Consider the following 15773-nt stretch of genomic DNA (forward strand, 5'->3'; position numbering starts at 1 on the left):
TTACATAGGTAACATAATAGCCTAACATAGGTTAAATATACAGGTACTGTAACTACCCAAATAAAGGAAACACTTTTGTCAGGGTTCGTACGGACAGTGGCAAGTCAAATTCAAGGACTTTCAAGTACTTTTTCAAGTACTAATACATATTTTCAAGGACCATCAATTTGTAATAGTTCATATTATGCAATTGTTTTGAGTCGCCACCAGATGGCAGTATATCGCCACAACCTCATGAGAAAAGAAATATAAAAAACGAAGTATTTATCACTACCTTACAAGTTCTACTCCATAATACGTTGTTTCACTACTTATTTACTACATACATGAGTGGTAAGTCAGTACTGATCATTTTGTAATTTGAGTATTGATGAGCAGATTTTGAGACGTGCCTACTGGTGAACACACATTTCCTATTTGCATTACAACACAATTCCAGCTAAATTACTGTTTTTATTGGGCATTTGGGAAATTTCTACTTAATAGCTATGAAAAAGCTTCTTGCTTCTGACTGGCAGCTTTAGTGTTGGTGGTCGTGAGAAGGGCGGATGGGCTGTGTGAGGAAAATGGGCACCAAAACGGCAGGAGCACGGCTGACCCTTGATAAAGCGGAATATCGCGGGCGCCCGTGAATGAGGCGATTGGCAAAAAAGCTCTAGAGGTTGTTGCAGAGAAAAAGGCACATAATGTAGAACTGGTGCCAGCGCAAGATGCAGCGTTGTGTCTTTCCTACTTCATGGCCGATTCACCCATGCTCGCAATGTCAGTCTGACAAATGTTTTGCTCCTTACACCTTGTGTGTTGGTTCGGTCCAATGATGTAGTGGTAAAACAAGTGGGTAAACTATGCTGAACAAAAATGTAAAACGCAACATGTAAAGTGGTTGGGCTCCCGAGTGGTGCAGCGGTCTAAGGCACTGCATCTCAGTGCTAGAGGCGTCATTACAGACCCTGGTTTGATTCAAGGCTGTATCACAATCCGGCCGTGATTGGGAGTCCCATATGGCGGCGCACAATTGGCCCAGCGTAGTCCGAATTTGGCTGGGGTAGGCCGTCATTGTAAATACATTTTTGTTAACTGACTTGCCTAGTTAAATAAAGGTTAAATAAAAAATACAAATGAGCTGAAATAGAAGATCAACAAAATGTTCCATACAAACTTTTATATAATATTTGTCATAAACATATTTTATCATTTTCTGTTCTCCTCATTTTAATTCAAGTACTTCAGAAAAAGTCTTATTTTCAAGGTATTCCAGTACTTGAATTTCAGAGTGCCAAATTCAAGTACTTTAAACACCTTGTATTTGTATTTATTAGGGATACCATTAGCTGCTGCCAAGGCAGCAACTACTTTTAATGGGGAACAAACACATTAAAGGCACTTACATTACACATAAAACAAAACATAAAACAGTATTCTTATATACAGTGAGGGAAAAAAGTATTTGATACCCTGCTGATTGTGTACGTTTGCCCACTGACAGAGAAATGATCAGTCTATAATTTGAATGGTAGGTTTATTTGAACAGTGAGAGACAGAATAACAACAAATACATCCAGAAAAACGCATGTCAAAAATGTTATAAATTGATTTGCATTTTAATGAGGGAAATAAGTATTTGACCCCCTCTCAATCAGAAAGATTTCTGGCTCCCAGGTGTCTTTTATACAGGTAATGGTCTGAGATTAGGAGTACACTCTTAAAGGGAGTGCTCCTAATCTCAGCTTGTTACCTGTATAAAAGACACCTGTCCACAGAAGCAATCAATCAATCAGATTCCAAACTCTCCACCATGGCCAAGACCAAAGAGCTCTCCAAGGATATCAGGGACAAGATTGTAGACCTACACAAGGCTGGAATGGGCTACAAGACCATCGCCAAGCAGCTTGGTGAGAAGGTGACAACAGTTGGTGCGATTATTCGCAAATGGAAGAAACACAAAATAACTGTCAATCTCCCTCGGCCTGGGGCTCCATGCAAGATCTCACCTCGTGGAGTTGCAATGATCATGAGAACGGTGAGGAATCAGCCCAGAACTACACGGGAGGATCTTGTCAATGATCTCAAGGCAGCTGGGACCATAGTGACCAAGAAAACAATTGGTAACACACTACGCCGTGAAGGACTGAAATCTTGCAGTGCCCGCAAGGTCCCCCTGCTCAAGAAAGAACATATACAGGTCCGTCTGAAGTTTGTCAATGAACATCTGAAAGATTCAGAGGAGAACTGGGTGAAAGTGTTGTGGTCAGATGAGACCAAAATTGAGCTCTTTGGCATCAACTCAACTCGCTGTGTTTGGAGGAGGAGGAATGCTGCCTATGACCCCAAGAACACCCTCCCCACCGTCAAACATGGAGGTGGAAACATTATGCTTTGGGGGTGTTTTTCTGCTAAGGAAATAGGACAACTTCACCGCATCAAAAGGACGATGGACGGCGCCATGTACCGTCAAATCTCCCAAGCCAGTCTCCAGACCTTAATCCCATAGAAAATGTGTGGAGGGAGCTGAAGGTTCGAGTTGCCAAACGTCAGCCTCGAAACCTTAATGACTTGGTCCTCTGTAGCTCAGCTGGTAGAGCACGGCGCTTGTAACGCCAAGGTAGTGGGCATATTATATATTTATATTATTATATTGGAGAAGATCTGCAAAGAGGAGTGGGACAAAATCCCTCCTGAGATGTGTGCAAACCTGGTGGCCAACTACAAGAAATGTCTGACCTCTTTGATTGCCAACAAGGGTTTTGCCACCAAGTACTAAGTAATGTTTTGCAGAGGGGTCAAATACTTATTTCTCTCATTAAAATGCAAATAAATGTGTAACATTTTTGACATGTGTTTTTCTGGATTTGTTGTTATTCTGTCTCTCACTGTTCAAATAAACCTACCATTAAAATTATAGACTGATCATGTCTTTGTCAGTGGGCAAACGTACAAAATCAGCAGGGGATCAAATACTTTTTTCCCTTACTGTAGTAGAATCAGATTTTAAAAAAATACACCTTATGGAACAGCAGGGCCTGTGAAGAGACACACTTATGCACAGACACACATAAGAAGACACGCACTCTATACACACGTACACATGGATGTGATAGTGGAGTAGTGGCCTGAGGGAACACACTAAATGTATTGGGTAAAGTGTAATGAAATGTAATGTCATGGAATATTTTAAATTGTATATAGCTGCCTTAATGTTGCTGGACCCTAGGAAGAGTAGCTTCTGCCTTGGCATCAGCTAATGGGGATCTTTAATAACTACAAATAATTATGGGAGATTCTGGAGCACCGCCTGAGAGAGCGTTTTCCACCACCATTAACAAAACACCAAATTATGGAATTTCTCTTGGAAGAATGGTGTCACATCCCTCCAATAGAGCTCCAGACACTTGTAGAATCTATGCCAAAGCACATTGAAGCTGTTCTGGCAACTCTGCCGGCTCGTGGTGGCCCAACGCCCTATTAAGACACTTTACGTTGGTGTTTCCTTTATTTTGGCAGTTACCTGTAGATTGGTGATCGATTTTGCGTGTAATTACTGTGTGGCAGCCGTCAGTGCTGTGGGTACTACACATTTGTGGTAAATGGGATAAATTACCGTCCTACAATGTCAAACATGTATAGACCTAGCAAAAAGAGCTAGAGGAAATGCAGTCCATTTGCTAGTGTCCCTGCCACTGACCTTGATCTTAGCGGTGTACTCCCCACGGCCCCCGAACAGGCCCAGTCCCCCCAGCAGGATGTCAGAGTCAGCACAGAAGCGGATGGCCTCCACCGAGTGGGCCGAGTAACCCCAGCCACCCCCGTGACCTATGACATTACACATGAAGTTGCGATGACTCAGGCTCTGCAGCATCATCATCTGTGCTCATAACAATACAATGAGGTTAGTTTTACTAGAAGTGCCCAGTCACTGCAATATGATATAGTGGAACACAAGGTACTCTGCTGTTGAAATACTTTTGAATGCATACTTGAATTATAATATGGGTAATACTTTTTGGTAGTAATCCTTAAATTAAATAAGAGCCTGAATTGGCACTTTTTTTTTTATGAATCACTGGTGATAAAGTATATATATATAAAGTATATATATAATGTTGTCTCTGGCTGGAATATCATGTCATAAATCAATCAAACCAAAATCAGGAAAAAGGGATATGAGAAATAGCTGTGAGTGTGACAAATACTCTAAACAGGGACCATCAACTAGACTCAGCAGAGTGTCGATTTTCTGTTGAGCGGATGGTCGGGGGGCCGGAATTGGTGATGGCTGATTTCCTGGTGTTTATAGAGTATTTTATGTCCAACAATTAAATTGTTTAAAAATACAAGTTTACAAAGTGTTTATTTATTTTTTGGGGGGGGGGTTCCAAAAATGTTGGGGGCCAAATGAAACCACCCGCGGGCCAAATTCAACCCACAGGCCACCAGTTAGGGAACCCTGCTGTAGAAGATGTGAACTGAAAACCAGGATTTCCTGTTGGTCATTGGAAAAAATCCCATGAGGAACTGAGTGTGTGGACTCACTCTCGAAGCGGTTGACCACACTGTACTCCTCCTTGGAGTACACCTTCATAACGGCCTGAGTCTCCTCCTCTGTGCTGGCCACGCACATCTTCAGCTCTTGCATGGCCGCCAGCGTATCCAGGCAACCTGCTCACAACACACACACAGGGCACTTCTTGTTAGCGCTTAACATGGTCTGTTTTTACTGTGCTTGGCAGTACTGCTGTAAAAGCACTGTGCTAAAATGGTACAATGTGCTAAAGTAGTACAGAATGATAAATGTTTTCTTATAGCTAGGCCTTTCTGCAAGTACAGAGATGTATAATCTCCTCATACCCTGAGATTAAAGAACTAAGATTTAACACTAACATTAATTAAATATGCTTTTAGTAGCTGTCAAAAGAAAATGCTTTCAAAAGAAAGTGCTTCAGCGTAAAGAGGAGAGAGGGAGAGAGAGAGAGCGAGAGAGGAAGTGAGAGAGACAATGACAGCAGAGTGACAAGTCAGGCACTACTGGTATCAAGCAATAGTGGCATTGATTAGGGATGGGCACGATTATCTGAATATTCGAATATCCGAACAGATGTTAGTATTTGAATAATTGCGAGAGTATTCATTTTTGAAGGGGAAATATCTTATGTTTCACCGAGTCGTGGCTGAACGACGACACGGATAATATAGAGCTGGCTGGGCATCGGCAGGACAGAAAAGTTACGTCTGGTAAGACGAGGGGTGGGGGTGTGTGTCTTTTTGTCAATAACAGCTTGTACGCAATGTCAAATATTAAATAAGTCTCGAGGTATTGCTCGCTTGAGGTAGAGTACTTCATGATAAGCTGTAGACCACACTATCTACCAAGAGAGTTTTCATCTATATTATTCGTAGCCGTTTCTTTACTACCACAAACCAATGCTGGCACTAAGACAGCACACAACGAGCTGTATAAGGCCATAAGAAAATGCTCATCCAGAAGCTGCGCTCCTAGTGGACGGGGACTTTAATGCAAGCAAACTTAAATCCGTTTTACCTCATTTCTACCAGCATGTCACGTGTGCAACCAGAGGGAAAAAACAACAACTCTAGACCACCTTTACTACACACACAGAGACATATACAAAGCTCTGCCTCGCCCTACATTTGGCAAATCTGACCATAATTCTATCCTCCTGATTCCTGCTTACAAGCAAAAACTAAAGCAGGAAGTACCAGTGACTCGCTCAATACGGAAGTGGTGAGATGACGCGGATGCTACGCTACAGGACTGTTCCGCTAGCACAGACTGGAATATGTTCCGGGATTCATCCAATGGCATTGAGCAGTATACCACCTCAGTCACCGGCATCATCAATAAGTGCATCGACGACGTCGTCCCCAAAGTGACCGTGCGTACATATCTCAACTAGGGCTGTTGCGGTGACCATATTACCGCCACACCGGCAGTCACGAGTCATGAAGACAGTCAAATTCCACGTGACCGTTTAGTCACGGTAATTAGACATCTCCAAGCTCTGATGCTGCTGATGGTCATTAGTAGCCTACAAAACTTGCTAACTGCCTGGTACACAGCACTCTATTGTCCCTCTAATCACTCTGACATCAATGCAAATGTATTCGAAAATATAGTCAAACACTTAATGAGAGCCCATGAGCTCATGTTGCGCAACATTTCAATAGGCTATGCTGTTGCACGAGAAAACAGAGTGATGGCCTCTACTGAAAAGAGGAAGATCAGCTTTCCATAGGCTAGGCCTACTATATTTATTTTTCAACTTTCCTAATATTAAGCACATTGCTTATATTTACAACAGGAGTATAGCCTACCTGGCTGGCATGAAAATAAACCAAGGAGAAAAGTGTCCTCCATTCGCTATTTAAGTGCATAGATTACATGTATTTCGATACAGGTGCATGACAATGATACATTCTAAATCAAAACAAATTTCACATACAGTACCAGTCAAAAGTTTGGACACACGTACTCATTCAAGGTTTTTTTCTTTATTTTTACTATTTTCTACATTGTAGAATAATAGTGAAGACATCAAATCTATGAAATAACACATATGGAATCATGTAGTAAACAAAAAAGTGTTAAACAAATCAAAACATATTTTAGATTTTAGATTCTTCGAAGTAGCCACCCTTTGCCTTGATGATAGCTTTGTACACATTTGGCATTCTCTCAATCAGCTTCACCCGGAATGCTTTTCCAACAGTCTTGAAGGAGTTCCCACATATGCTAAGCACTTGTTGGCTGCTTTTCCTTCACTCTGCGGTCCAACTCATCCCAAAACATCTCAATTGGGTTGAGGTCGGGTGATTGTGGAGGCTAGGTCATCTGATGCAGCACTCCATCACTCTCCTTCTTGGTCAAATAGCCCTTACACTGCCTGGAGGTGTGTTGGGTCATTGTCCTGTTGAAAAACAAATGATAGTCCCACTAATCGCAAATCAGATGGGATGGCGTATCTCTGCAGAATGCTGTGGTAGCCAGGCTGTTTAAGTGTGCTTTGAATTCTAAATAAATCACTGACACCAGCAAATCACCCCCACACCTCCATGCTTCACGGTGGGAACCACACTTGCAGAGATAATCCGTTCACCCACTCTGTGTCTCACAAAGACACGGCGGTTGGAACCAAAACTCTCAAATTTGGACTCATCAGACCAAAGGACACATTTCCACAGGTCTAATGTCCATTGCTCGTGTTTCTTGGCCCAAGCAAGTCTCTTCTTCTTTTCTTACTGGTGTCCTTTAGTAGTGGTTTCTTTGCATCAAATCGACCATGAAGGCCGATTTACGCAGTCTCCTCTGAACAGTTGATGTTGAGATGTGTCTGTTACATGAACTCTGTGAAGCATTTATTTGGTCTGCAATCTGCAGTTAACTCTAATGAACTTATCCTCTGCAGCAGAGGTAACTCTGGGTCTTCCTTTCCTGTGGCGGTCCTCATGAAAGCCAGTTTCATCATAGCGCTTGATGGTTTTTGCGACTGCACTTGAAGAAACTTTCAAAGGTCTTGAAATGTTCCGTATTGACTGACATTCATGTCTTAAAGTAATGATGGACTGTCGTTTATCTTTGCTTATTTGAGCTGTTCCACAAATTAACTTTTAACAAGGCACACCTATTAATTGAAATGCATTCCAGGTGACTACCAAATGAAGCTGGTTAAGAGAATGCCAAGAGTGTGCAAAGCTGTCATCAAGGCAAAGGGTGGATACTTTGAAGAATCTCACATTTCAAATATATGTATATTTGTTTAACACTTTTTTGGTTACTACATGATTCCATATGTGTTAATTCATAGTTTTGATGTCTTCACTATTATTCTACAATGTAGAAAATATAAAAAATAAAGAAAAACCCTTGAATGAGTAAGTGTGTCGAAACTTTTGACTGGTACCCCTATATTATTTAGTATATGTAAAGACAAGATTAAATCAAGAATAGTCTGATGGGTGACAATATTAGCGTATCACTTGTGAATTATATATTATCACTTGTGAATGATGCCCAGCATAAGAAACCATGCCTTTCTTTTGGCTACTTTTTTTAATCATAGTCGCACACCTCATGTAGCCTAGCCCATAGGCCTATATGTTTTAATAAGATTTGTATCACAATTAAAGTGGCCAAATAACTTATTAAAAGTAAGCACTTAATCCACTTTACAAGGGGTGCAGAGCCTAACTTGCATACATAAGCAGCGCGTGAGTTTCAAGTTTGGGGAAGAGATTTTTCACCATAAAAATGCACCTTTATAATAAAAGCATTACATGCATAATAGCATTTGCGGTCACTTTTGATAATGGTGTTTCCGCTAATGGAACATTTGCGCTTATAGCCTACTACCATGTGTGCATTGCTGCGCTTATAATGTGAAGAAATAGCCGAATAGTTTGTCAACATTTTAAGCTAAACGTTCTGATCTGTTGCGTCAGCCACATTCCGTAAAAAAGGTTTTTTGATGCTAGTGGTTGTATTAATTTGGGATCTATCGCATCCCACAACTGTCCCAGACTATGGAATTTGAATATTTATTTCTCGCACAGAATAGGTCGACCTTTGTACTATGAGGGATAGTAGATTGACATAGGCTAGTGCTTTTGCTGTTCGTTAGGCCTACTCATCTTGTTGGCTGACGAAAAGTAAAAATGGACAATTTTCTTCAATATGCACCAATATGCACCTCAGAATTGGATAAGGTAGTTTGTCCCCGTGTCTGTCTTCACTTGTAGCCTGTGAGAAAGAACAGATCACGTGATGGAGCGCGCAGCACTCAGCGAGAAGGGCACAACGGCCACTGGCCGCAAAAGGCACAGATTTCTTTAGGGTGCATTACGGCCACACAAAGGGGATGCCGTCGTGAAATTCTAGGCATTATCCAGTGACTGATGAAGTGTACAGCCTGCGCAAAAAAACAAAGCAGAGCTCATGCCTTTCAAGCAACTATTTTCAAATCATCATTAGAGTCGCATCATGCAGCCTTACAATGTATTAAAAATGTAAACATATAGCCCAACGTTTGTAGAACAACTAAAGTTACATTAATAACTCTAAATTAAGCATATAGGAATACCTATTTCTTTGTTAACCACTCAACACAGAATAGCCGCATGTGCACACTCCCTCAAATTGTTTGGAGAAAATATCATTTCTATTTTATTCTGCTTTGTTCAATTGTATTCTTTATACTATAAAATAGTGCCATGGAATTATCAGCACCTAACATAAGGACAACTCAGAGCATCCCATTCTGTTCTGAAACATTTTCTTCATATCATGCTTCTATAGAGATGTCAAAAATAAATAATGGATTTATTTTGAAGTTGTAGGTTATATTAAATGGATTTATTATACTTTTTTAAATGTAGATGTTCCAAAGGTCAGCATCAGTGGCTTGTAGGCTACGTGTGGAAGCCAGGAGATGCTAAATGCGTTTATGTTAATTAACGTTAAATTACCGTGAGACCGACAGTTATTTGCTTGACAATCACTGACTGACAACATTTTGTGACTGCCACAGCCCTAATCCCAATCAGAAGCCATGCATTACAGGCAACATCCGCACCGAGCTAAAGGCTAGAGCTGCCGCTTTCAAGGAGTGGGACACTAATCCGGACGCTTATAAGAAATCCCACTAAGCCCTCAGACGAACCATCAAACAGGCAAAGCGTCAATACTGGACTAAGATTGAATCCTACTACACCGGCTCTGACACGCGTCGGATGTGGCAGGGCTTGCAAACTATTATGGACTACAAAGGGAAACCCAGCCACGAGCTGCCCAGTGACACAAGCCTACTAGACGAGCTAAATGTATTTTATGCTCGCTTCGAAGGATGCATGAGAGCACCAGCTGTTCCGGACGACTGTGTGATCACGCTCTCAACACCATAGTGCCCACAAAGCTCATCACTAAGCTAAGGACCCTGGGACTAAACACCTCCCTCTGCAACTGGATCCTGGACTTCCTGACGGGCCGCCCACAGGTGGTAAGGGTAGGTAACAACGCATCTGCCGCGCTGATCCTCAACACTGGGGCCCCTCAGCGGTGCATGCTTAGTCTCCTCCTGTACTCCCTGTTCACCCACGACTGTGTGGCCAAGCACGACTCCAACACCATCATCAAGTTTGCTGACGACACAACAGTGTTAGGCCTGATCAGAGACAACGATGAGACAGCCTATAGGGAGGAGGTCAGAGACCTGGCAGTGTGGTGCCAGGACAACAACATCTCCCTCAATGTGAGCAAGACAAAGGAGATGATCGCGGACTACAGGAAAAGGACAGCCGAACAGAGCCCCATTAACATCAACAGGGATGTAGTGGAGAGGGTAGTTCCTTGGTGTCCACATACCAACAAACTATCATGGTCCAAACACACCAAGACAGTTGTGAAGTGGGCACGACAATACCTTTTCCCCCTCAGGAGACTGAAAAGATTTGGGTCACGAGATCCTCAAAAAGTTCTACAGCTGCACCATCAAGAGCATCCTGACCGGTTGCATCACCGCCTGTTATGGCAACTGCTCGGCATCCGACCGTAAGGCGCTAAAGAGGGTATTGCTTACGGCCCAGTACATCAATGGGGCCAAGCTTTCTGCCATCCAGGATCTATATACTAGGCGGTGTCATAGGAAGGCCCCAAAAATTGTCAAAGACTCCAGTCACCCAAGTCATAGACTGTTCTCTCTGCTACCGCAAAGCAAGAGGTACCGGAGCGCCAAGTCTAGTTCCAAAAGGCTCCTTAACAGCTTCTATTCCCAAGCCATAATATTGCTGAACAATTAATCAAATGGCCACTCAGACTATTTACATTGGACAAGTTCAGGTCGTGCCTCCCCGTTTCAGCCTGCTTGCTTCCGTTTCATTCCTAGTGAACATGACCCCGTACTTGCTACCATATGATTTCTCAGTAAATAACACCAATTACAACAGGTCTGTAATTTAATATCATCATTCTGATTATACCTAGTATGTGCAGGGCTCCGTGGGAGCGGGTGGTTGTGGCGTGGGCGCCGGCGGGCAGTGCCAGCTCTGGGCTGAGGATGCTGCAGCGGGCCTGGAGGTCCGTGGCCGAGGGCACACGGCCGTCGGCTATCACGGCGTTGTAGCACCACATCTCCCTTGACGCCGGCAGAAACCTACAGGTGAGAGGACAGGGATGAGTTGAAAGGTCAAATAGAGGGTATTAAAGGGTGTGTGTGTGTGTGTAAGGTAAAAAAAGTTAGAGCATTCAGATATACAGCGCATTCGGAAAGTATTCAGACCCCTTCCTTTTTTTCACATTTTGTTGCGTTACAGCCTTATTCTAAAATTGATTAAATACAACATTTTCCTCATCAATCTACACAAAATTCCCCATAATGACAAAGCGAAAACCATTTTTTTTTGTGTGTGTGTGTGCAAATAACATAAATATCTTATTTACATAAGTATTCAGAGCCTTTGCTATGAGACTCGAAATTGAGCTCAGGTTCATCCTGTTTCCATTGATCATTTTACATTTACATTTTAGTCATTTAGCAGACACTCTTATCCAGAGCGACTTACAGTTAGTGAGTGCATACATTTTCATCCTTGAGATGTTTCTACAACTTGAATGGAGACCACCTGTGGTAAATTCAATTGATTGGACATGATTTGGAAAGGCACACACCTGTCTATATAAGGTCCCACAGTTGACAGTGCATGTCAGAGCAAAAACCAAGCCATGAGGTCGAAGGAATTGTCCGTAGAGCTCTGAGACAGGATTGTGTCGAGGCACAGGTCTGGGGAAGAATACCAAAATATTTCTGCAGCATTGAAGGTCCCCAAGGACACAGTGGCCTCCATCATTCTTAAATGGAAGAAGTTTGGAACCACCAACTCTTCCTAGAGCTGGCCGCCCGGCCAAACTGAGCCATCGGGGGAGAAGGGCCTTGGTCAGAGAGGTGACCAAGAACCCGCTGGTCACTCTGACAGAGCTCCAGAGTTCCTCTGTGGAGATGGAAGAACATTCTAGAAGGACAACCATCGATGCAGCACTCCACCAATCAGGCCTTTATGGTAGAGTGGCCAGACGGAACCACTCCTCAGTAAAACACAAACGACAGCCTGCTTGGAGTTTGCCAAAAGGCACTTAAAGGACTCGGACCATGAGAAACAAGATTCTCTGGTCGGATTAAGCCAAAATTGAAATATTTGGTCTGAATGCCAAGAGTCACGTCTGGAGGAAACCTGGCACCATCCCTACGGTGAAGCATGGTGGTGGCAGCATCATCCTGTGGGGATGTTTGTCAGCGGAAGGGACTGGGAGACTAGTCAGGATCGAGGGAAAGATGAACGGAGCAAAGTACAGAGAGATCCTAGATGAAAACTTGCTCCAGAACGGTCAGGACCTCAGACTGGGGCAAAGGTTCACCTTCCAACAGGACAACGACCCTAAACACACAGCTAAGATAACGCAGGAGTGGCTTCGGTACAATTCTCTGAATGTCCTTGAGTGGCCCAGCCAGAGCCCGGACTTGAACACGATCGAACATCTCTGGAGAGACCTGAAAATAGCTGTGCAGTGACACACCCCTTCCAACCTGACAGAGCTTGAGAGGATCTGCAGAGAAGAATGGGAGAAGCTCCATAAATACAGGTGTACCAAGCTTGTGGCGTCATACCCAAGAAGACTCGAGGCTGTAATCGCTGGCCAAGGTGCTTCAACAAAGTGCTGAATAAAGGGTCTGAATACTTATGTAAATGTCATATTTCAGATTTTAATTACTTAAAAATCATACAATGTGATTTTCTGGATTTTTGTTTTAGATTCTGTCTCTCACAGTTGAAGTGTACCTATGATAAAAGTTACAGACCTCTACATGCTTTGTAAGTAGGAAAACCTGCAAAATCGGCAGTGTATCAAATACTTGTTCTCCCCACTGTGTGTGTGTGTGTGTGTGTGTGTGTGTGTGTGTGTGTGTGTGTGTGTGTGTGTGTGTGTGTGTGTGTGTGTGTGTATATATATATATATATATATATATAATAATAATAATAATATGCCATTTAGCAGACGCTTTTATCCAAAGCGACTTACAGTCATGCGTGCATAAATTTTTTTTTTTGTGTATGGGTGGTCCCGGGGATCGAACCCACTACCTTGGCGTTACAAGCGCCGTGCTCTACCAGCTGAGCTACAGACACACATATCCTTTAAAAATATATATATTTCCCTTTATTACTTTCCAACCCCACCACCCCTTCCCTAATTGGAGTAAACTAGCCAACAACAACACTTAGGCCTCTACTTCCAGCTTATACATACTATATACATTTCATGGACACAGTCAATTTTATTCCTGAACTTGTTTTTACTCCTCAACCTCTCCGATCATTTTCATGATGTCCATCCGGTTTGCTTCTACATGCCATATCTTTCTAACTGTGCTCTTTCACAAAAGCTCTCAATCTATAACCTATATACTTATTATGGACACAGTATGCTTTACATTAGTCATCTTGTTGTTATTAGTTGTAGTTAGTTGTTATTAGTCCCATCCTTCAGCTCCATTCAACAACTCCCATCTATCTCTTAACACCATCCATATTGGATTTCTATTTGCCATATATTTTTCAACTGTACTGTGATGTTTCACTCCAGTGTTTTCCCTGTATGCATTTAGCAGCGGCGGAAATCATTGCGACCACTCCAAAAAATATTATTTAAGAAAATGTAATACAAATTAGAAAATAATTTTCGAGATGGTAAAACGTTTTCAGAGTAAAATTAAACAATGAAAACCAGATAAAGTATGTAGAAAAGATAATGGAGCTATATATATATATTTTTTTTAATAAGAACTAACAATCACCAAAATAAAAACTGGACAGTCAGGGAGAATCTAAAATAACAAATATACACAATAGTAAGTGTACACCCCTTCAAATTACTGGATTTGGCTTTTTCAGCCACACCCATTGCTGGCAGGTGTATAAAATCGAGCTCACAACCATGCAATCTCCATAGACAAACATTGGCAGTAGAATGGCCCGTACTGAAGAGCTCAGTGACTTTCAACGTGGCACCGTCATAGGATGTCACCTTTCCAACAACATCTAGGAGCAACATCGGCTCAGCCGCGAAATGGTAGGCCACACAAGCTCACAGAACGGCACCACCGAGAGCTGAAGCGTGCAGCGTGTAAAAACATTGTCTGTCCTCGGTTGCAACACTCAGTACCGAGTTCAAAACTGTCTCTGGAAGTAACTTCAGCACAATAACTGTTAGTCGGGAGCTTCATGATATGGGTTTCCACGGACGAGCAGCCACACACAAGCCTAAGATCACCATGCACAATGCCGAGCATTGGCTGTAGTGGTGTAAAGCTCGCCGCCATTGGACTCTGGAGAAGTGGAAACGCGTTCTCTGGAGTGATGAATCGCGCTTCACCATCTGGCAGGCCGACGTACAAATCTGGGTTTGGCGGATGCCGGGAGAACGCTATCTGCCCAAATGTATAGTGCCAACTGTAAAGTTTGGTGGAGGAGGAATAATGGTCTGGGGCTGTTTTTCATGGTTCGGGCTAGGACCCTTAGTTCCAGTGAAGGGAAATCTCAATGCTACAGCATACAATGACATTCTAGACGATTCTGTGCTTCCAAATACCAACTTTCCAAAACAGTTTGGGGAAGGCCCTTTCCTGTTTCAGCACAAGCGAGGTCCATACCGAAATGGTTTGTCGAGATCGGTGTGGAAGAACTTGACTGGCCTGCACAGAGCCCTGACCTCAACCACATCGAACACCTTTGAGATTAATTAGAACACCGACTGCGAGCCAGGCCACATCGCCCAACATAAGTGCCCGACCTCACTAATGCTCTTGTGGCTGAATGGAAGCAAGTCCCTGCAGCAATGTTCTAACATCTAGTTAAAAGTCTTACCAGAAGAGCGGAGGCTGTTATAGCAGCAAAAAGGTGACCAACTCCATATTAATGCCCATGATTTTGGAATGAGATGTTTGACGAGTGAGGGAAAAAAGTATTTGATCCCCTGCTGATTTTGTACGTTTGCCCACTGACAAAGAAATTATCAGTCTATAATTTTAATGGTAGGTTTATTTGAACAGTGAGAGACAGAATAACAACAAAAAATCCAGAAAAACGCATGTCAAAAATGTTATAAATTGATTTGCATTTTAATGAGGGAAATAAATATTTGACCCCTCTGCAAAACATGACTTAGTACTTGGTGGCAAAACCCTTGTTGGCAATCACAGAGATCAGACATTTCTTGTAGATGGCCACCAGGTTTACACACATCTCAGGAGGGATTTTGTCCCACTCCTCTTTGCAGATCTTCTCCAAGTCATTAAGGTTTCGAGTTTGACGTTTGGCAACTCGAACCTTCAGCTCCCTCCAAAGCTTTAATATGGGATTAAGGACTGGAGACTGGCTAGGCCACTCCAGGACCTTAATGTGCTTCTTCTTGAGCCACTCCTTTGTTGCTTTGGCCGTGTGTTTTGGGTCATTGTACAATTACATTTATATTTTAGTCATTTAGCAGACGCTCTTATCCAGAGCGACTTACAGTTAGTGAATAAATATTTTTTTTTTATACTGGCCCCCCGTGGGAATCGAACCCACAACCCTGGCGTTGCAAACGCCATGCTCTATCAACTGAGCTACATCCCTGCCGGCCATTCCCTCCCCTACCCTGGACGACGCTGGGCCAATTGTGCGCCGCCCATGAGTCTCCCGGTCGCGGCCGGCTGCGACAGAGCCTGGATTCG

At 42.8% G+C, this 15773-nt stretch overlaps 1 protein-coding gene across 1 annotated transcript in view; it reads right to left on the bottom strand.

The window, feature by feature from the left end:
• LOC311129664 (E3 ubiquitin-protein ligase MYCBP2-like) overlaps positions 1-15773 on the bottom strand; it is a 319573-nt gene that overhangs the window by 151371 nt on the left and 152429 nt on the right. The window contains exons 23-25 of the mRNA XM_084162035.1: positions 10987-11159; positions 4531-4656; positions 3683-3810 (exon numbers count right to left, since the gene is read on the bottom strand). Coding sequence (XP_084018161.1) covers positions 3683-3810; positions 4531-4656; positions 10987-11159 — 427 coding nt within the window. The remainder of the gene's footprint in view (positions 1-3682; positions 3811-4530; positions 4657-10986; positions 11160-15773) is intronic.

Source organism: Coregonus lavaretus, assembly GCF_964263955.1.
Source record: "Coregonus lavaretus genome assembly, chromosome: 5".
Taxonomy (NCBI): domain Eukaryota; kingdom Metazoa; phylum Chordata; class Actinopteri; order Salmoniformes; family Salmonidae; genus Coregonus; species Coregonus lavaretus.